At 37.6% G+C, this 21,349-nt stretch overlaps 3 protein-coding genes across 6 annotated transcripts; 1 reads left to right on the top strand and 2 right to left on the bottom strand.

The window, feature by feature from the left end:
- Positions 1-2,683: 2,683 nt before the first annotated feature.
- On the bottom strand, positions 2,684-9,507 carry wipi1 (WD repeat domain, phosphoinositide interacting 1). Of its 3 annotated transcripts, none has more exons than XM_085934715.1 (13): positions 9,122-9,507; positions 7,551-7,633; positions 7,010-7,179; positions 6,686-6,782; positions 6,308-6,405; positions 5,987-6,079; positions 5,837-5,907; positions 5,575-5,682; positions 5,125-5,283; positions 4,930-5,037; positions 4,625-4,725; positions 4,142-4,242; positions 2,684-3,553 (listed from the first exon to the last, which is right to left on the bottom strand). In XM_085934715.1, the coding sequence occupies exons 1-13, from the start codon at positions 9,217-9,219 to the stop codon at positions 3,503-3,505; spliced, it is 1,338 nt and encodes a 445-aa protein (XP_085790841.1). In that variant the 5' UTR covers positions 9,220-9,507; the 3' UTR covers positions 2,684-3,502. The 3 variants fall into 3 exon arrangements, with proteins under 3 accessions (XP_085790841.1, XP_085790842.1, XP_085790843.1); XM_085934716.1 differs by having other exon boundaries at positions 7,010-7,176; XM_085934717.1 differs by having other exon boundaries at positions 4,092-4,242; positions 9,122-9,506.
- A 640-nt stretch (positions 9,508-10,147) lies between these two features.
- LOC147044412 (actin-related protein 2/3 complex subunit 1A-A) lies at positions 10,148-14,329 on the bottom strand. The gene is made up of 10 exons (XM_085934147.1): positions 13,556-14,329; positions 13,001-13,126; positions 12,627-12,731; positions 12,293-12,515; positions 12,019-12,126; positions 11,700-11,906; positions 11,223-11,298; positions 10,727-10,917; positions 10,509-10,596; positions 10,148-10,337 (listed from the first exon to the last, which is right to left on the bottom strand). Exons 2-10 carry the CDS (start codon positions 13,062-13,064, stop codon positions 10,332-10,334), a joined length of 1,068 nt encoding a protein of 355 aa, XP_085790273.1. The 5' UTR covers positions 13,065-13,126; positions 13,556-14,329; the 3' UTR covers positions 10,148-10,331.
- Positions 13,708-18,387, top strand: prkar1aa (protein kinase, cAMP-dependent, regulatory, type I, alpha (tissue specific extinguisher 1) a). Of its 2 annotated transcripts, none has more exons than XM_085934145.1 (11): positions 13,708-13,888; positions 15,320-15,498; positions 15,920-16,078; positions 16,276-16,367; positions 16,433-16,494; positions 16,737-16,783; positions 16,851-17,009; positions 17,149-17,209; positions 17,312-17,433; positions 17,666-17,747; positions 17,883-18,387. In XM_085934145.1, the coding sequence occupies exons 1-11, from the start codon at positions 13,831-13,833 to the stop codon at positions 18,053-18,055; spliced, it is 1,194 nt and encodes a 397-aa protein (XP_085790271.1). In that variant the 5' UTR covers positions 13,708-13,830; the 3' UTR covers positions 18,056-18,387. The 2 variants fall into 2 exon arrangements, with proteins under 2 accessions (XP_085790271.1, XP_085790272.1); XM_085934146.1 differs by lacking the exon at positions 13,708-13,888 and adding an exon at positions 14,361-14,452.
- The last annotated feature ends 2,962 nt before the right edge of the window (positions 18,388-21,349 follow it).

The raw sequence follows: 21,349 nt of genomic DNA, 5'->3' as shown, positions 1-21,349 counted from the left end.
AGACATGAAAATGTTTGCTACGAATAGAATTTGGTGACTTTGTGGTTTGTCAATGCATTTCTAAGCAAAATATTACAATCACAAAAAGGCTCACGACAAAACTATTGCTCCCATAAAAATGGCTCTCAAATAACTTAGTTGCTAGATGCTTGTGATTAATCTTTCAGAGAATTCACAGCAGGTTTGCGTTTCAAGGTTGGTGTATTGAGACGCAGATTAAATATTTGACATTAACAGCACCAAAAACAACATTTTTGTATTTTCAAGTTGACCTTATTGCAGTTAATTAATTACTGAATCTATGATAACATCCATAATTATCAGATTGACAGTTAATTTTTTTTTTATTTCTCTCTCATAAATATGATTGAGTGGCTGAGTGGGTGAATGAGAGTAATTCATGAATTTACAAAGTTAACTTTGTAAACTTTGTGGCTTTATAAAGTTCAATCCACTGACTTGCAAGTTTACTGGCAGAGTTGACACATTCAATATGGAGGACGCGCTTGCGTAACTCCACAAAGAAGCCATTCAATTTAGATCCGTGTCTACGTTGATGTCTACGAACTAAGCAGGTTTGTTCCAGTTGAGAGGCAATAAACTGGCTCACACCGGCTTCAGACGTGCGCTGTGGGAAGTTGGAAGCCGGATCTGAGAGATAAATTAGTCATGCTTGTGAAGGTCCGGAGAACAAAACGTTACTTTTGAAATTCATTTCCCGAAACATGAGTCAATATGTTACACAGATGCACACAGCGTTGATGTGTGGGATGAAAAGTACCACCAGATGTTGCTCAATGTAAACTCATTCATTGAAAGGAAATGGACAAACCCAAAACATCACGCAAACACAATTACACCCGGTTTACTGTCCTCCCACATTTGGCAAAAACTTTCATCAAGAAGCTGGTTAAACTTGATTAAAAAAGTTTAAGGAGAATTAGAAAAAAAGATTTTTGATTCAGTTTGGAAGTTGCTACTTTTTCTAGCAAAAACTTTAATCAAAAGCTGGTAAAAGCTAGATTAAAAATGTCTAAGGAAAATTACAAAAAATATTTTTGATTCAGTTTGGCAATCCATTTGTCTAGCTACTTTTCCCAACAATAATATTTATAATAATAATCAGAAAATATCCATCCAATAAATGATCGAACGTGTGTGTATCTGTGTGTGTGTGTGTGTGTGTGTGTGTGTGTGTGTGTGTGTGTGTGTGTGTGTGTGTGTGTGTGTGTGTGTCTGACTGAGATTTTCTAACTCTGAGGATTTTCTGAAAATAATTTTGTCAAATTCATATTTACAATTTTTACAATCTGAATCACTCACCTGTATTGGCTGAGGCTGATTCGTCGGCTACACCGCTGCTTCAACTTCCAAAGGCAGCAAGATGAGTTGCAGGCATGTGTTGAATTCTGGCCAGCCCTCAAATCTGATTGGACATTGAAATGTGTCTCGTCACCGTTGGATGGTGGAAAACGTAATTTCGATCTCTTTGTGTGTTAACATGTGAAGAAATTGACTTTAAAGCAGACTTTGAAGAGCCCATTCAAAACCACTGAGAATTAGGTTGGGTTTGGAAGGGGGGGGGGGGGTGCGTAAACATGAACATTGTTACATTACGTTACATTGTTCTATTTCCTCATGCAGTTGTGGTGAACCCCCATCTTTGCTTACTAACGACTGAGCCTTTTGGGGATGCTTTGTTTTTATACCCAGAGAAAATGTTCCCAAAAAACAGCATTCATACATTTGAAGTCTTTGTAAAATATTCAGTTGAATATTGGTTGCAAAGAATTTGCAACATCATTTATAAACATTCCTACTTCAATGGAACTGTGGTGTTTATTTCTGAATGGAAAACTATGGCCAACCAATACATCGCGACTTAAATTAATTTTATTAAAAATTAACTATGCAACTTGAGTATCAATTGATAGATAAGTGGGGTCAATACGAGGGGAACTGTGCTGTTACGTAGTCTAAGTTCAACTGAGTGTAAAGTGCATACTGCTATTATAACTCTTGTGCTAATTATGTCATAACTTCCCACAAGATCATTTGTTTTTAGATACATTGCTGTTTTTGACTTTACATAATGTGCATATTTTCTTTGGCAGCATTTTTCTTTCTTAAAACCTCAGCCAGCGGTATGTCTCTCATGTTTGCCTAAGTTACATAATGCAATAACGAACGCATGCTGATAACCAAAATACTTTCTATTGAGTCTTTACTGTAATCCATACAGTGTAAAAAAAAAAAAAAAGGTCATACAAGTCATAAAGGTAGCGGACTATTGGACTTGAATGTGAATGAAATGTGATAATGATAATAGTAAAAAATAAAATAATAAGTTGAATACCGTGACATGTTCTGATTTCAAAGACAAAGCAAATAATTTAAAGTTGATCAGTTCAGTCAAATTTGTTGCCATCATAAAACCTGTAATTTTCATATTGTTCATTGTTTCAAGTAATCTTTACAATTGAGAACAAAATGTTTCTTGCTCAGTTTTTGAGAACATTACCTTTTCAAATGTGTATGCCGTTAGTACGTTCACAATGTCCTTTGTTAAAAACTGTGCCAACTCATTCTGAACCTTTGACTGTAAACTGGAATAAATCATTTTTTTGCTGACAGCTTAGCATACTTACGCAACAATGGTTAACACCTTTATATAAGCAGTAAATCTTTTAAAACTGGACCTTTATTTATATACATAAACTCACAGCTGTCTCGTTAAAACAAATAAATACAATCAAAAAAAAAATTACTAATAAAAAGTGAGATTAACAAAAACAATAAAAACAAAATCCCACTTAGCAATTTTAAGCCTCTTTCCTTGTTTATTTGTTTTGGTTTTGTGCAATCAGCAAAATACTTTGCTTTGTTATACAAATGATAATCGACACAAACAACATACAGTACATTTACATTTTCTGACCTGTATTCAGGACACATGACTCATGTCAACACTTAAAATACAGATTAAAAAGATGTTATGAATATGAACTAAAGATATTATTTAGGCAAACCATGTTGCTACAATAATACACTTTAATAAAATATCTGTCAAGTAATAGAGCTTTGAAAATCATGGTTATATTGCTGTCCCAGCATGCACCTCAAATATTCATAAAACACTGAAGCATTATCTCCCTGATTTCCTCTTAAGTTGCCATCATGACTGAAAAAAATAAAAATAAAACCTCCAATCTCACAGATGATATTGTGAATAAAATTGTAAAAAGTTTGAGGCCACTTTGACAAAATCAGATTCATACCGTTAAGATATTGTTCTGGAACACTGGCAAACTGGCACATTTCTGTAACTATTTCCGTATAGGATTTTTTTTTTTTTCTTTTAATTGTTAGCGCCTTGTTTCTCAAAATCTAATTGAAACTATTTTTTTTTTTTTTGTCATCGCTGAAAGTGGAGCTTGGCACCATGAAAAGTGTATTCCTGCTTGCCTCGCTTTCTTGGGTTGATAATGTGACCTTGATCATCTCACGAGCGCCTCCCCCGGCCAACTCCGGTCCCATCACGACACCAACTAATCTACAAAAACACATGAACAGATTTATTAGTTTTGTCTCCACATGATATGAAAGGCAAGTTTCTAATCATGCATACATTGGTAAACAAAGAATCTTAAAATTTAAGGATTGTTTTTACTTTTTGTGTGTGCGCATATTCTTTTTATTGGGTGAGAATGAAAAACAAATCTAAAGTGACTGCCACTTTTTAAAAATATATTTTCTATGACAAGTAATTGACTGCTAATTAACTAATCATGATGGCAAGATGGCAGTATGGTATAAATAAAGTCCCAAAATTGTTTTCAAGTCAAATTCACTTGAAACTTCTCACATAGTTTCATCTTGGTGGTTTACAAACGAAGCACTGTGACCTTAATAATCTAAGGTTGGAGTAAGAATGAAAAAAACATCAACTCATTGACCATTCATCAAATCATAAACATCTAATCATTTCTTTTGTCAATCAATTTCTGCTTCTTGTGATTGTTGAAAGAATTTCTTGTAGAAAACATGCAAAATAAATACATATTCATCAGCTTTACAAAGCAGAATGTTACCGGTTTAACTACTACAGGAGCTTGCTTAGTTAGCACTTCTGGATGCTCACAGGAGGAAACTCGTTCTCATCATCCAGACACACGGGTCCATCAGCAAGCTCGTGTTCTGGAATAACTTCCCCGTTCTTTGCCCCACCATCTTCAGAGTAACCTGGAGTGGAGGACAAATGAAGAAAACACACTTTTCAATAAACCTTTCCACCATTTCATATACCACACATCAATCCGACTAGCCACGAGTTGATATTTAAGGTGACCATTCAAACACACAATTCTACAAGGATAAAGAACATTTGCAGTCACACAACAAAAGAAAAAAAAATTGGGTCTGCAAGATTCAAGCAATGTAACTATGCAACCAAACTTATCTTCAATTTTTATTGGCCTTTTTTTTCATACTCTTTTCATGATACTTGGAATAATTTCCAATGGAAGAAATAATAGTAATTTTAGTGTAATGAATCGGATTGAGTGTGAGCCAAAGTCTTTGTGTCATGAAGTTACTAATTGACAGATAGTGTAAGGCTACTAACCAGTAAGAGTTGCTGTGATGGGACTAGATGCTGGTAAGGCAACAGTTGCAGCATATGAGGGACACACTTGTGCTGGCATCAGGTCTTCAACACCCAAAAGCCTAAAAGAGGAGGAACAAATCATTTTCTGTGCGTAGATTTTTGTCTGCTAATAAGTGTCTTTTCAAAAAAAAAAAACTGAACAAAACTAAAAACGAATACTACAAAAATGAAACATTTACAAAACAATCACGAATAAAAACTAACAAAAGTAACTTAAAAATGACAAATCGCAAACGATTTCAGATTCAGTTCTATAGGCTGACCTGTGATTGTATGCCAACGTGCATTCGCCTCCATCCTGTGGATTCACATTGTAGATGAAAAGCTGGCCATCAGCTGTAGCCACCAGCAAACGTGGATGCTTCTGGATCCTGAAACAATCAATTGGATTTTGACACATATCGAAAGTTAAGTCAGGTCTCGCTGCAAAAAAAATAAATAAAAATAAATTGCCTTACGTGGCCAAAGCACAGATATTCTGGCCCGACGTGACGAGATGAACTGTGGCAAAGGCGCGGTCCTGGCTCATCATGCCAGACACCTGAGCAGGTAGGTAGCTGCTTGCTGCTGTGAACATCTTCCCCACATAAGCTGACCAAGTGTCTGTCTCTTCTCCACTGTATGCAGGAAAAAACATTTGCCCAAGATTCAAAAAGGGAATTCACGTACTTTTAGCTGAGTGTGTAAAAACCGCTAATTTATTAATACCCTATTTAAAGACACCCTAATCATGTTTTTATCTATAGATTTTGTTTGAGGGTCATTTGACATTTTTTTTTAAATATACAAACACATTTAAAAGGAGATGGGGCTCCAAAGCCTGACAACAACGCAATGGTCAAATTTGGCCAAATACGTTTTTCGATTTTGGACATGGTCTTTGTGAATCCGTGCGTATGTGTGTGTACCTTGGTCCCTCTTGCTCCAGTTTAAAGATATGTACTGTTTCGGTGTTGCTGGAAGCACAGAGGAACTGGGCATCAGGACTGAAGGACAAAGAGCTTATGTTGACGTACCTGCAGAAAAAAAATATGCTATCAGTAATAAATATTTTTAAGGCTGTGTTAATCAGAGTAAAAAAAATATATATATGTTGATACAGGCAATGTGATTTTAAAAATGAACGCAATGTGTAGATCAGGGGTGTTCAGACTGCGATGGATATCTGACCTCTTCATGCCACGACGGAATTCAAATAGACGGAAGCCCTCAGGAATGGAAAACACTCGGATTACAGTGCCCTATAAAAGACAGTTGGGATGATTTTTACACTTGTCAGATCTGACTTGTAAAGATGTTGCATCTATAGGTTTGAATTACCCGCTCTGAGGCGCTGGCAAGTTTGGTGGCTGAGGCATTAAAACAAAGAGCTGCCAAAGGACTGTCGTGTGCCGGGACCATCGTCACTGTGCTCTGAAACCACCAACAGGATTTTGCAAAAGATACAAATTATATATTCACACTGGCATGTTTCGGAAAAATTTTAATTTATATGAATATTATTGTGTTAATGTTTCAATCTACGTTGCAATAATCACCTGATCAATAACAATAGAAATTGCACTCAATATAATATTAACCATACATTACTTTTGTACTTTGACTGTATTTGGTTTTTTTGCATCTCGATTTTTTTCTTACCATATTTTTGGCATCATAAACTATTATCTCTCCCATTGTAGTGCTGCCAGGGTATGCCAGGTAGGAGTTGGAATGATTGGTGGATAGAGCACAGAGTCCTGAAAAGAAGAAAGGATTTTAGCTTCAAATGATCCTTATATCTAAAATACTCCTTGAAAATGCATATTTAAACAAAAAAAATTGGGATCCATGACCGAAGCTTTTGCATTTTACACAGAGAACAAAGCGGCCAAATAATAATTGTTCAGACAAAAATTAATTTGACTTTTTCACATTTAGCGGTAACGCATAAAACTTAACAAATTGAGCTCATGGATGTTCAGTGAGCAATTTCACTGGTGGGTATAATGTTGAAAAAATAACGTTTACTAAGATTACCTGAAGGGTTGGATGGAATGTTGAGCAGAGTCTTGAGCAGCTTCATATCTTTGATGTTGTGAATATAAATGGATTCCTCGAGACATACAACAAGCCTCTGCATGAAAAAAAAAAAAAAAGGAGTTATACTATAGAAATGGACATTTCTGTGTATTACAGACCAGAATATTTTGTAATAAAATCATACATTTAAAGAAATGGGAATGCACAATGTCAATGACGGTTTATCTGATTCAAAATAACAATGTGATAGTTTAGCTCCTTCACAACTATAAGCAAATAAAATTTTGGTTTTTGAACCATCACCAGTCGCCACCATCTTACATGTCTGTTGAGCTTGACAGCCAGTATGTTGTTGGGGTAGCTGTAGTTACAAATCTCTGTACCCTTCTTGAAGTGATAGATGTTCATACGCTGTGGTGTGGTGGTGCTTACGACAACGACCAGACTGCTAGAGAAGAGACGTTCCACGATGTAAACGTTGGAAGCCTCTGCTAGGACAACAGGGAACAGACATAATGTCAACTGTGAAGAAAAAAAAAATTACAGACCTTTGCTACTCAGTGAAATACGGCCTTGAAAAACCCCCCAGATAATTCTACGGTAATTTGTTGAGTCCAGGGAAAGTAAGCGGATTTAAATTGGGCTTAACTATAATATTAACACACTTTCTACAAACCGAAATACATTGGCTGGCATGTGACATTGGAATATGGGACAGGATACTCAAGAATGAGTCTACCTGTCTTGTTGTCCTTTGTTCAATTTAGAAACTGTAAAAAGTACAATGTGCCATACCAACAAGTAATCGCAACAAGATCAGGGGAAATAAGAATCATGTAAGATGTTTAAGTCCCATACTTACCACTCTCATGAATGCAGTCCAGTTTATCCACTGTGGTCAAAGAAAACAGCTTGTACCCAGTCTTTGTTCCCAAAGCCAATGACCTGCAAGACACACAAGCATACAGCTATGTTTGCATAAAGTATTTGACTGATATCAGTTTCTTTTTTTGGATGCTTAATGGCCTCCTGATCAGTACAAGATCTGTACATTCCTATCTTGCCTCATCCTGTTTACAGCAAGACTCCAAGCAAAAAAAAAAAAAAAAAGTGGGCAGAGAGTAGAAGGCATAAAATAGTATGTTGTTTTGTTTCATGAAAATTGTCTTCATACAATGTAAACAATACATAATGAGTGTCAGATACGAACATCCATCCTCCCATTGCATAGACTGCCATCTACTTAAGAGTCAAACATTCCCACCATACTACACCGTACCTAACAAACATGTTATGGCCTGTGGGTGGAACCCATGAAGGCACTCCGACAATGCATCAATTTGCTGTGAGGCAGCATTGCTAACTACTCACCACCGTGCCGTCACGGTTCATGATTTAATCTTCCAATTTAAAGGCGTGCTCTTTAAAGAACCGGTTGTTGTTTTTGGTTTTTGGACTAGATGAGTATACTTAGACTGACAATCGAAGCTATTTATCAATTGTGTTTTCAAATGACCCAAGTTACTGTAATTTTTTTTTCATGCATGAGGCACCACTGGATCTCGCTGTTGGACGAACATTTCCCACTATTGGAGAAGGGAGCAAAATGAGCACTCACGTCAGGGTTTGTTCAAGATCGTAAATGTTTGCATGTAATTTTATTTTACATTTGACTCAGATGTCAGTCGTGCTCCAGAACTCTTAATTCATTGCTTGAAAATGTGGCTCTTCTAAACATGTCGCCTTGTCTCTGCCATAACACCAGTGTTTTGTTTACACTCACAATAGCAATAAATATGACTGAGACTTACAACAGGTGATATAAAATGAAACATTAAGAATCATGTACTGAATTACAGTCTTAAATAATGATTAAATATGAAAAATACCAAAGACAAAAATTGTGACTCATCCTGTTCAATATTTGATGAGTCAAACCAGTTAAAGACACACAAGTGACACCCAATAAGTACTGTTTGGTAGACTTGACAACCTCTGAGGAAGAAAATGAAACATTATATTTGATCTACAAATTATTAGAGATTAGTAGTTAGTTCCTTTCATCTTTAAAGGAAACATACTAGAGGGGCAACGCACAGGTAATTATTGTGCAGAATCGCATCATAAAACAGCCCTTTATGAGAACCCTTCCCGTTCTGTTTTGCTTAAAAGACCAGCTAACTTAATAATAAACAGTAGGTTAACCATATGGGATTAATTCCTTTCTCAGGTTTGAAGGCTGTCTCAGCATCATACCGCTGTTTTTTATAGAGGATGACTCGCTGGAGCATGTATGATGTTAGCAAGAATGCACTGTGGGTTTATTGTAGGGCACAAACACAAGTCGATTAATTAGCTAGTCGTAAAGCATTAGACTACATGGAGGGTGAATTACAGACACACAAAGTCATTCACTTGTGTCTGCTTCCTTACGTAGCGTCTTGGTTGAACGAGGCGCATCTAAACCGGACTCCCGGTCCGTCCGGTCCGTCCGGTCCACCAGGCCCACTGGCACCCACTGCTGACTCCATCCCGATTCCCAGCGACCTCCTTCCCTCCCTCCGCCGCGGACTGGAGGCCTGGGATCGGTCGAACCTCTTTGCTCGATGACGGCGGAAGACGACTCCAATGTTGCGGAAAACTGGACTGGGAGGAGTACGTTTGAATTCAACAGGCAGAGTCGGAGTTTTCTCCGTTCGAAAAATACTAAAATTCTGTTTCTGTGCCGATATTTTTGGGGAGGACGGTTTTCGGACCTTCAAGAAAAAGAAGGGAGGAAAAGAAGCAAAACAAGAACAGCTGACTGTGACGTCACAGTATTGCTTTATCGGATTGGTTAGTAATGGACCATGTTGTCACTATCTTGGATTATGATTGGTCTGACATATATGGTCGTGTGTTTTCATTGGCTAGCTCGTGTAAGAGGGCTTTTGTTTTCCCCAGCCCATTCACGAGTAGCGGCCACAATTCTCCAGCACTGGAAATACCCTTTAAAAAGCATACATTGTCGTGCAAAACAAATTTTAAACAAGGTTACAATTCATACACACGGTGTCATTCAAAAGTTTGATACGCTCATTTTAGAACTGAAAGCATTAAGGGAAAAACAGGACCAAAAGAAAAACAGAAGAAAGGACTTTGGTCAATCAATTGTCTTGATATCATGTCTCAATTTTTATTATTATTATTATTATTATTATTATTATAAAGCTGTGCTGCTATAACTTCCTAGCCTTTCCATATCATTTAGGGTCTTTTAATTTACAAAAAAAAGTAGTAGAAGAAGACACTTAATTTGGTTGTGGTGGGGTGCAAGTGGCTCCCCGGTCTTGAGTTTGACAGGCATGCTTTACAGTAAGCAATATAATTTAAAAAATAAATTTAAAAAAGCCTTCTTAGAATTAGCATGGGCCTCCTTTGAGTGATCTTGCAATGACAATATTGTTCTGCGGCAGGATATCCACTTATTTTAAAAGCATTTTATTGACAAATTAGGACACTGACAGTTTTTCCCAATAATCACAATCAATAACTGTACAGTATTTGACTTCTAGTTTGGTTATCTGTAGGCACAGTAGTCATCAGTAGAGAGGTCTCGCATATACTGATTGGTGAAACCAGGCCGATGACCAGCAGCTTTGGATCATTGCTGCAAACGAAAACACACATTACAATCCATCTTATTTGCTAATTGAGTAATCAAAAAAAAAAATTGTCCTAACTCCAGGTTGCGTCCTGTTTGAATGCATTCAAACACACTTGACATGCCAGGTCAATAATTACTCCGCATATATCCTTTATTTGACCCCAAATACCTTACCTTAAAATCCCACATAACCATGGCTCCATCCAGTCCCACGCTGCTGTACTTCTCCACATTAGTTGTTCTCTTAACAACACACAACTGCCTACAGGACAAAAGAGAAATGTGCAAAAGATTGTGATTGGGGATTTTATTCATGAGGACATGTCAAATCCAAATAGTTTACTTTATTGGTTATTTAATGTTAAAGAAGTGAAAAGTATAGCATTTCTTACGTGATGCTGTTTTGGTGAAGGGTGCCCAACTCGTTTCTGTCCTCGTCGGTGGCCCTCTTATCCAGGTTCCGAAAGTGCTGCATGGCTGAAATGCCACCTCTGGAAGATTGCTTGGGAATGTCCAGCTTCTTTACAAATCCCAGAGAGCCTGGTCCCTTATAAGTGTACTGGTAGGGACAACAGTCATGCCCCTGAGAGACATAAATAAGTGTTAAAAATACCATTTTGTTGTCATGACGACAGGAGGGGAGGAGATTGGGGGTTGACCGAGGCGTGCGGCTTCTATTTGCAGAAGCTGAGCCATCTTTGTGGAATATTAATGAGTGCCTGACACTAGTATAGATGATAAAAGCATTTGTTGAGGCAGCACTTTATGCACTTAATGTGCAAATCTGTGCATGTAAGTCCAGTGTTCCCTTATCAACCAGCTTTCGGTCGAAGGGTGCAACAGACATGTGAACACACGTGCACACAGAAATGGCAGGTCAATAATTACCGCAGCAACAATCTCAGTGGGGGTGACATAGAGGATGCTCAGCAGTGGAAGACTGTCAATGCTCATCTGTGTTGTCCTGAACAAACAAAAGCCATCAACAAATAATATTTCAACAAAGGTAGGCTTCAAGTTTTGATATTCCCATCATGTTTCCCCATTGCAAATAATAATGATGCAATCAAGTCAATTATGTCCAATCAAAACTGCCATGCATTCATTGTGCATATATGATAAATCAGATATTTATTACTGTTGTACAAGAGTTGTCATTAACATGTTGCCATGGTTCGTATCCATTTGTTTGTAAAGTGGTTTTCATACAGTATTACTATTTTAAGCGCATTACTGCCACCCCATGGCCATTACTGGAATAGCACAAACATACCACAAGTTAACATTTCTATTAGGGATATATAAGTAAATATCATTAGTTGCTTCATGTATGGATGTTGTGTCTCTTATTTCAGTAGTACTTACTCTTTTCCACGGGCAGCATCAGCCACACTGATGCTGCTGTTGTGGGACACCCAAGCCAACTGGTCTCCACTGGGTGAGAAGGAAACACTGTGCACCCAGCCTCCACAGTCCTTATTCTCAAACATCAACTCCCCAAAAGGCATTTTGGCTCCCCAAGCGGTGGGTCCAGGCTTATCCTCAATGTCCTTTATGTAGGCTGAGAAAATCCTAAAAATGACAAGTTCATTCATTCACTCAGATTATTCCAGCAGTCTTTGGGTACATCCTGGACTGGTTGCCAGCTAACCACAGACAGAGTTCATGATGGGATTCGAAATACCTGCAGTGGAAGTCCGCAGCTCCAGCTGCCAGAAGAATGTTATTGGGATGCCAATCCAGGCTCAGAATGGTGGAGCGAATGGGCTTTTTGATGTGCTTACTCAGCCACCTGTTGGTGATAAAATGCAAAAAAAGCATTGTTATGAATTTAAACTATAAAAGGGCTCTTTAAAACTAGAATGTAGCATTTATTCAATTTGAGATTTTACTCAGAGAACTCATCAAAGCGCTCATAATATAATACAATACAAACTTGGCCTCCATTTTGCTTTTACCAATCATTTTCCTTCTCAAAGTAGCAGACAGAGATGAGTCGAGCTCCACTGCCCAAGGCAAACTTGTTCTCCAGAGGTGACCACTTGACGCAGGTGGCTGCACGGTTGATCCGTACCAGAACCAGGGTGGGCTTCCACGAGCCATCTTTGAGAGTCCACACGTAGGCGTTGCGGTCAGAAGCGCAAGTGACGATGCGATTGGACTCAGGGGCCCAGTCAATGCCTGGAAACATCATTAAATGACACAGGAGAGGTAAAAAAAATTAAAATACAGAAACAAGATGGAGTTTGAAGTTGAAGACACCCTTGCCTCAAAGGATGCAAGCTGCTGTACCTGTAATACGTCCACTGTGCTCATTAAGTTCGTGAATCTTGATCCAGTCTGCGCCTTTCTTTTCATAAATGTTCACCACATTGTTGTTGGGGCTTACTGCAATTTCTAAATGGAAATAAATATTCACATCATTTTTGTACTCTGCATGCAAAACAACACAACAATGTACTCAACAGTGTTCCCATCAGTGAAGCTCTTTAGTCCATTTACTGTTTTGGTAATTTGATCCTCGTAATTCTGCTGGCAGTATTAATGCAATTACGGGATAGAGGAAATGCATCTGAATACTGCAGTGTAAAGCATTTGTGGGCATGCCGGATTTTCAAATAAACTTGACTTGACTATAAAAAAGTGGTTGACTATGTTTCACCTACGTGTCTTGTTTTTATTCCAGGTGTGGCAAGAAAGTGGCTCCAGACCAAAACTGTAGCGTGACATGTCTGAACAAAGATGGGAGAAGCTTTTGGAATGCAACTGCCAACCCAGATGGTCTCCCGAGTCTGCGATCAGGGAGGAAAGAGTCAAAAATGCGCAACATCATACATTCAATGTTTTTAATCAATAACTACATTTTAATTTCACTTATTTTTAGTTTACACAAAGACATTGAGTCCTCTCCGGATGAACTTGTCTGGCTTCTAATGAATAATTATTTCAAAATATAATACACACCTTTTGGGGAGTGGTGCATACTGTGCAAACACAATTCTACTTTGCCTGCTTTGCTATCTACTATGTGACCTCATCCAGACAAGAAAACTTGGATTTTTGTTTTTTAAAGTGCTACTATTAAGCATTTTCAGCAAACATAGTCACAAGCTCCAGGCGGACTGCTAAATGCATCATCCCTATTCCCCAGCTTTATGGTTTTAATGGAAAATATTGAATTAGCTGAGTGGATGTGACAAAACATTACAATAACGAGTTACCTTTTGTGGAATTCAGATGAGTCGTACAGTAGGCTGTGCATTCGTGGACTCTGGCCAGTCGACACGAATGAAGCTGTGCAGTCGTACTACAAGGAAGTCATTGTGTTATTACTGAAGGGAGTGAAAGAAAAGTGGGTGTGCCTGAGTGACAGTCTTATGCGTCTCATATGGACGGAACAACATACAATATGAAGTAGTGTAATTATTATTTCAGATGTGTGTGAGGGGGACATGTTTATTTATTTGGCAATTTAAGATTTAGTTTTTACCATTTTATGATATTTGGTAATGACTACATAAATTCTATCCATCCTTCTGTCCGTCCATCCAAAGGTAAAAAAAACCAACTCATTTTTTACAACCCAAAGTATGGCTTAACGATGTTTCTTGCTTCAGTAATAATGGAATGTATTCTCTAATAAACAAAATGTGTTCTGTAACATAATGCCTATAGTTACATTTGTTTGTAGATTATCTTGTAAAATTGATTCCATAATAACGGTGGTATTAAAATGATTAATAGGTATAGATGCCAAATATGCATTGGCAGTGAATGAAGTTCATTAGGTCACTTAAGTGCCACTTAACTTGACTTGACTTGACTTAAGGTCGTCCAGGTCCAAAATGCACAATCTACTAGTTTTTACAAACGTAGGAGAGAGTTAGTGTGAAAATAAATATATTTGATTAGATTTCCATTGATTTGATGAAGTTTCTGATTAATACTGCGTCCGTTTTCAGAAGAAGGACCACGACGGTTTGAACTAGTGTTATGTAACCGAGCACATAACACAAAAGATGCACAGTACTTTTGGAAAAACAGGAAGTTAGCGTAAAATCGTGCTAGCGGAAGTAGTTCACGACGGCTCGAACGAAAACAAACACGGACACGACTTGGTAAGAAGAGGACTTTTTTGTCAAGTTTGCATTTTTAGCTGCAACGTGTTCATGTTTTGGAATAAAATGAGTGATTATTAAAGATGTTGGCGGTTAGCATTCCTGTCGTTTTGGCGTTAGCTTGTACCGTTAGAAACTTTATTTACCATATTACATGTTAATTACGAATTCTTTTCATTATTACCACATAGACTAGCTTTTCATGACCAACAAAGAGCGCTTTGACTTTTAAACTTAATTGTAGTTTTCCCGAAAGTCAGCTTGAGGAAAGTTAGCGACAGTACATGAAGATCTAATTAAATTATAGTATTAAGTTATTATTACACCACTTATTGGGTTCTTCGTTAAGACTGTTAAAAAATAGGAACAGTTAATGTTTTGCAATAATAGCAATATTTAATACTAGCATGAATGGATGGAAATACTTTTCCTTTTAGTCTTTGTTAGTCAAAGACGGCCATAGAACGATAAAGGAAATTGGAAAATTTTGACCACATTGGGAAAACACACTACTGTTATTATTTTGACTGCACACCGTTGTCTGTCCATAAATAATATTTACCTACATTACTTCTTTTTAATGGCAGTTAGCGTAAATGTTAAAGAATAATTCAAACACTTCCTGAACACTTTCAAACACTTCCTGTACACCTAATAAAGTCCTAGACACTTATTTCTATTTGCATCATTTCCTATAAGAAAACTAGTAAACTTTAAACAAATGAAAAGTCAACCAGTGTTAGAGACAGATTCGTTTTCCCTTCCTGCCACACTGCAGTTTATTATTTTTGACACAAGAATTGCAACCGAGTTCTTATAAGCGAGTCCTTGAAACGACCTCTAATTCACAATTTCTGTCTCCTACAGATCACAAAAGAATGATGGCTACAAACAATGAGGATGAGCGCAAGCTACGAGAGTGCGAGATCTATGTTCAAAAGCACAACATTCAGCAGGTGCTCAAAGACTGCATTGTCCAGTTGTGCACAGCCCGGCCCGAACGACCCATGGCATTCCTCAGGGACCTCTTTGCGAGACTGGAGAAGGTTGTTTCTTACACAAAACCTCTGACATAGTAGAACTGGCTTTACGATTCAGTCAGTAGGACCGTGCCATATCGTACCATGCATGATAAGACGAGTGCCATTTTTTGAGTTCATGCAAAAAATGTTGCATTCCAGTATTGACTCGATAGCAACGGTCACATTGTCGCCATTGTTGGCACACATCAGTGAAAGAGAGCAGCAGAGTTGAAAATACAATTGTGTCATTAGTCAGGATTGCTGGAGAGTATTAACCAATAGTGATTTGTGGGTTGTTGTTTTTTCACATTGTTGACTAAACACCCATTATGAGATTGACATGCCATTTTGACAGCTAATATAGATTCCAGCTATGTCCATTTATGTATTCAACAATATTTCTATTTAGGAGATTTGTCATGCAAATGAACATACTGACACACAGGAAGAGGTCCAGCAGATGGTGTTGCAGCAGAAGTCCATGGACTCGCGTGAAGATGAGGTTTCGCCACCTATGAATCCTCTGTTGAGGGGAAGGAGCAGGAGAGGAGCCATCAGTGCTGAGGTGTACACGGAGGAAGATGCTGCCTCCTATGTCAGAAAGGTCAGGGCAATCTTTTAACTATTGGGTCACACCTGTTAAAGTGTTTTGCATTTATTCAAAAGCCTCATCAATAGTTGGAAGTCCAGACGCTTTTGTTTGTTTATATAGTTAGCATTAGCATAGCTAGCAGCTTCATATTGATGATAGATTTTTAGGTGACTTGTTGTTACTCTCTGCTTTCTGTCTTTCTCTTTTAGGTTATTCCAAAAGACTACAAGACGATGGCAGCTCTGGGCAAAGCCATGGAGAAGAACATCCTCTTTGCCCACTTAGACAGCAATGAGAGAAGGTATCACACCTTTCAGTTTTGATGAACATTTCTTGCGTATCAAACAATTCCTTTTGTTCCAACAGTGATATTTTTGATGCCATGTTTTCTGTCAACTACATTGGTGGAGAAACAGTCATCATTCAAGGTGATCAGAATTTTGATCTATTTTTTTTATGTCAAGGGCAATATGGCTCAAATGTGTTTCATATCAGTCCACAAAAGATAATTGTTGATTTTTTTTTTTATTGAATAATAAAATACAATGTTGTTTACATCTATGCTTTGCTAGCAGTGCCATAAATGTGTATTTGCGGCTACTGTAAATAAGCTACCCCAAAACTAGCATCGAATCGGTTGATGAAAATCACTATCTCTTCTCTGTTTCAGGTGATGAGGGAGATAACTTCTATGTTATCGACCAGGGAGAAATGGACGTAAGTAGGGATGATGGGAAATTGGATTGGAATTGCGCCTGCAAGCTCTTTTGCATCTCCTTTGTAGGTGTATGTGAACAATGAGTGGGTGACCAGCATTAGCGAGGGTGGCAGTTTTGGGGAGCTTGCTCTGATCTATGGGACACCTCGAGCAGCTTCTGTTCGTGCTCGATCCGACGTCAAGCTGTGGGGAATTGACAGAGACAGTTACAGGAGAATACTCATGGTAAGCAGCGCCTCGTTAGGATAAGCATGATAATCATAAAAAAAAAAAACATTGAGAGAGTGATGAGAGTTAAATATATATATATATATAGCATATCTGCATACATACATATTAACAATGTACTGCATTTGAATTATAGGGAAGCACTTTAAGAAAGCGTAAGATGTATGAGGAGTTCCTGAGCAAAGTTTCAATTTTAGGTGAGTTGAAATGTTTATTTTGAATTGTAAAAGGTGTGTGAATGCAGATATATATCATTTTGTTTTGTGTGTACGGTTGATATTTCCTTACCATCTTAACAGAATCTTTGGAAAAATGGGAGCGTCTGACTGTGGCCGATGCCTTGGAGACAGTGCAATTTGAAGATGACCAAAAAATTGTTGTGCAAGGAGAGCCTGGTGATGAGTTTTTCATCATCTTGGAGGTATACCTCATCTTTTGAAGTTGGATTTGCATTTCATGTTCAAGCGCACGATTCCGATTCATACAGCAGAAATCAGCATTCTGGCCAGACAGACTTCACACATAATGAATGCAATGATCTATTTATAGATTGATGTTGAGATGATAGCATCCACCTATTGTTGTATATGTCATGCATTTCCACATTGCATTTATTCCAAAGGCAGTTCACGTCATCTTTTATTTGCCGTTAGGGGACAGCAGCAGTGCTGCAGAGGCGATCCGAGGATCAGGAGTTTGTGGAAGTTGGCAGACTTGGACCTTCAGATTACTTTGGTAAGTTCTAGTCAAGCAGAAGAAACTAGAAGTATTTGAAATTAGAATCTTTGACTGGATTTAAAACATTTTGAAACATTTTGGATAGCAGTGTTAAATTGTGTCCATCTTTTTTTTTGTTTTTTTTTCCTTCAGGCGAGATTGCCCTACTGATGAACCGGCCTCGTGCCGCGACTGTTGTTGCATGCGGACCCCTCAAGTGTGTCAAATTGGATCGGCCACGCTTTGAGAGAGTCCTTGGCCCCTGCTCCGACATCTTAAAGAGAAACATCCAGCAGTACAACAGCTTTGTTTCTCTCTCTGTTTGAACTTCCTTCCTTTCTTATTTCAAATTCACGACACAGGTCCAGTTCATTTTATATTTGACCTCTCTTTCTAATATAACTGCAGCTGCCTTATGGTGAAAAAATAAAAGCAGTTTTTTTTTTTCTCTCACGGGACACTTTGAAACCTTTCAGAGCTTTGCAGTAGTTGTTATAAATTATTTTATATGTTACTGGCATCGGGTGGAGTCTTCATATCTCCACAATCAGCACTTTTAAGAAAACAACAAAAGCCAAATGGCGTTCCCTGTGGTTTGATTTCTTGCCTTTGTGTTTTAGTCAGGTCATTTTAAATAAAAAAATCTCTTTTAATGTAACTGCTTTGGGTTCTTAATATACATATTCATATTTAACAAATTTTTTTTTTAGTTCTTCTGAGAAGGTCTTATCAAAGTAAAATTGGTGCGTGATATAATGGAATTAAAAGTCAATTGAATCGGAAATCGGACCGTGAAGTGAATCAAATCGGGCCCTTGTGAATCAAATCGAATCAATTTTCTAAATCCAAATCAAACATGCAATTTCGTTCAGAGCCACCAGAGACTGCTGATGAGTCTCAAAAATCCTTGACACTGACCTGTTTTTTTTTTATTGACTTTTTAATTGTGGAAGGTCAAATTTACGATTGATTCTTGACACAAACTTTATTTTTTAATTGACTTTTTAATTGTTGATGGTCAAATTTACAATTGATTCAAATGTAACTAGCCTGTACTGTACTTTTTTCTTAATCCAACTCATATCAGATGCTTATACTGTAAGCAGTTGCAGTTTAAGGCTGAGTCAGAGTGATGACTCAAAATGTCATGCAGATGATGGAGTCAACAAGTGACACATGAATGGCAGAATGTTAGCTGCCACCTGGAAGAGGAATTTAAGGTTGGCTTGTCATGATGGACCTAAGGGGCCTGGTGTGAGGGTTGCCATGGGAAAAAAAGCTAAGGGTGGACGGAATATACCTTTATCAGATATTTATCAGGCTGAGTTGCAAATCCTCCCCAACATAAAATAAAAACATACTGATGTGCTGGTTTCATCACTTTTAAATAAATGTTTAAAGACTGCGCACATGATTTGTAATTCATAAAAAAATACAATTATGTATCAAATTTGATCAGATTTATTGTACCATGTAATGCAGACACACTGCAAATCATTTCTTCTTATGAACCATTGTCGAGATAAAGATACCGTGTCATTTCAATCTAGTTATATAAGGATGCTAGTTAGTCCTCAGGCAAAAAAAAAAAAAAAAAGTGTGGGTTTCACTTTCCCCTATCACTTCTACCCCACGGACCACACACTTTCACGAGTGTGTCTTTTTTTTTTCCTCGCCTTCACTTCAAATTTATCTTGCCCTATCTCACTGTTCATTTATTTCCCCACAACGACCCTAATCGTCATCCTGTCAGCCTTCATTAAACTCGTTGAAAAAAAATGAAAAGAGGCAGCTGACCTGTTTTCTGAAAACAACTGACGATATAAAAGAAAGTATTTTGTTATACATCCTTCCTTTTTTTTTTTTTTTAAATGAATCAAATTCATCTGAATTCTGTGACTCAAACATACAGTCTACAAAAAAATGAGGAGGTTGAGAAATAAGTACCGTGTACCAAAAACAAACCTCATCTTATATTCGTCTGTAAATAAAAACAAGACAATTTGATACGAAATGTCTCTTCAGTGGCCCCCATGTCAAGCACCAACATGAAGCCCACGCAGAAATCGGCACATTCAGCCCACTTCTCGCTAAGCAAACGTGTGAAACTATGCTGTCCATCACAATACACCCGAGAGCTTTATGTATTTTCAAATCTATCTTAAGAGTAAAGTACAAGAGTACAAATTCAAGGCTTTTGTAAAACCTTGGGGAGTGAAAAGCCACAATTCTTTCTCATGGAGAACTAGTGCAATGATTTGATTGTTTGACTTTGTTGAAACACAGCAAACCAATCCTTTTTTTTTTTTTTGGGGTTGTGCCTGCTCTTTGAGTAACCCTGCCATTTATGTCATGCTGGAGCACAAAACTAGTATTTAGCAAACCAGAAAATTACATTCTTCTAAAAATAAACAAAAAGGAAACACAGTATCATGTGAAGAAAGGGAACAGTGATTTTTGAAGGCTCTATCTGTGGATAATAACTCATTGTGATTTACTGGATTTGCTTTAAGAACCACTTTCTTCTTTATTCTTTGCACAATTTTGGAAGAGGGATTTCTTCTTTCCACTGAAATACACAAACTAGATACACACAGGACACATCTGTGTCAGCAGGGGTCTCGGAGGATATCAGTTCATCTCATGGCCCATAAACCAAAGCTCATTAACAAAAAAAAAAAAAAAAGAAAGAAATCCCTTTAGCTGTACAGCAGGCCATATGGATAATGAGGAATTGAATGTATGTTTAATCCCATTTCCATCAGATAACCATTCAAAGCTAATGATATACTCTGATAGTAAGGATGACAATAAACATAAATCCTGGAAATTGAAATCTCTTTTTATAATTTGATTTGAATCTTTAGTATCACCCCTTGAAAGGCAACTTGAATGGAATTCAAATTTTTTCCTATTCCGTATATTTGTCAAACTAGCTATAGTATTAATCCATAAAATTGTCGAGGTGATGTTAGAGGCAATTTATTATTTAGCAGGTTAAATGAGCAGCCAGTTTAGTGTGTTGAATTGGCTTTTTTTTTTTTTTAAAAAAAGCTGTGGAGTCAGCGTGTCTCTCCCTCCCATTCTCCTTATGGTCTCTTCAATGTCATTAGGACTATCGACGGAAGGAGGATTTCCTGGTCTAGGAAGTGGATTAGTGTCCCATGAGAAAATCGTAATATATGATGTCACCGGTTTCCCTTTCTCTGTGAATGCGTTTTGAAAAGAAGAAAAAAAAAAGAGGGCTTAAATCAATGAGGAGGAAAACGACCTCCTCTCATTGAGGATGAAACAAATGAGATCATTAAGCTGCGCCTCTGTGTAATAGCGATGACATCACTAGGAAGCAACACAACAAACAAAAACAGATGCAAAGTATTGAAAAAAAGTGAGGAATTAAATAATTTGTGGTTGAGAGAAAATGACAGCAGATGGTCAAGTGTGTCATAAAAGTTCCAGGATTGTGTCACAAAAGATTCGTCATTCATTTCTGGAAGGAATCTTCTGGGATCTTTGATGTTGTTCATGTCTTCAAAACAATCCCTCATGATGGACCATATGGAGTTGATAAAGTTTCAAGTTGGGGTGTTATTTACAAAAAAAATCAAATAACAAACACT

Source organism: Syngnathus leptorhynchus, chromosome 16 (assembly GCF_054491065.1).
Source record: "Syngnathus leptorhynchus isolate UIUO chromosome 16, UIUO_Slep, whole genome shotgun sequence".
Lineage (NCBI taxonomy): Eukaryota > Metazoa > Chordata > Actinopteri > Syngnathiformes > Syngnathidae > Syngnathus > Syngnathus leptorhynchus.
Note: the sequence above shows the minus strand (reverse complement) of the source record. Positions and strands in the feature narration are given on the sequence as shown.

Coding starts and splice junctions, on each gene's coding strand:
- prkar1aa (XM_085934145.1), top strand. CDS start 13,831: ATGATATTTGGTAATGACTACATAAATTCTATCCATCCTTCTGTCCGT. Junction 16,079..16,275: donor CTGCCTCCTATGTCAGAAAG/GTCAGGGCAATC, acceptor TTTCTCTTTTAG/GTTATTCCAAAAGACTACAA. Junction 17,010..17,148: donor GTTACAGGAGAATACTCATG/GTAAGCAGCGCC, acceptor TTTGAATTATAG/GGAAGCACTTTAAGAAAGCG.
- LOC147044412 (XM_085934147.1), bottom strand. CDS start 13,064: ATGTCACGCTACAGTTTTGGTCTGGAGCCACTTTCTTGCCACACCTGG. Junction 12,732..13,000: donor CTGGAATAAAAACAAGACAC/GTAGGTGAAACA, acceptor ATTTCCATTTAG/AAATTGCAGTAAGCCCCAAC. Junction 11,299..11,699: donor GATGCTGCCCGTGGAAAAGA/GTAAGTACTACT, acceptor TTGTTTGTTCAG/GACAACACAGATGAGCATTG.
- wipi1 (XM_085934715.1), bottom strand. CDS start 9,219: ATGGAGTCAGCAGTGGGTGCCAGTGGGCCTGGTGGACCGGACGGACCG. Junction 6,783..7,009: donor CTGTCAAGCTCAACAGACAT/GTAAGATGGTGG, acceptor TTTTTCATGCAG/AGGCTTGTTGTATGTCTCGA. Junction 5,908..5,986: donor TTGCCAGCGCCTCAGAGCGG/GTAATTCAAACC, acceptor TGTCTTTTATAG/GGCACTGTAATCCGAGTGTT.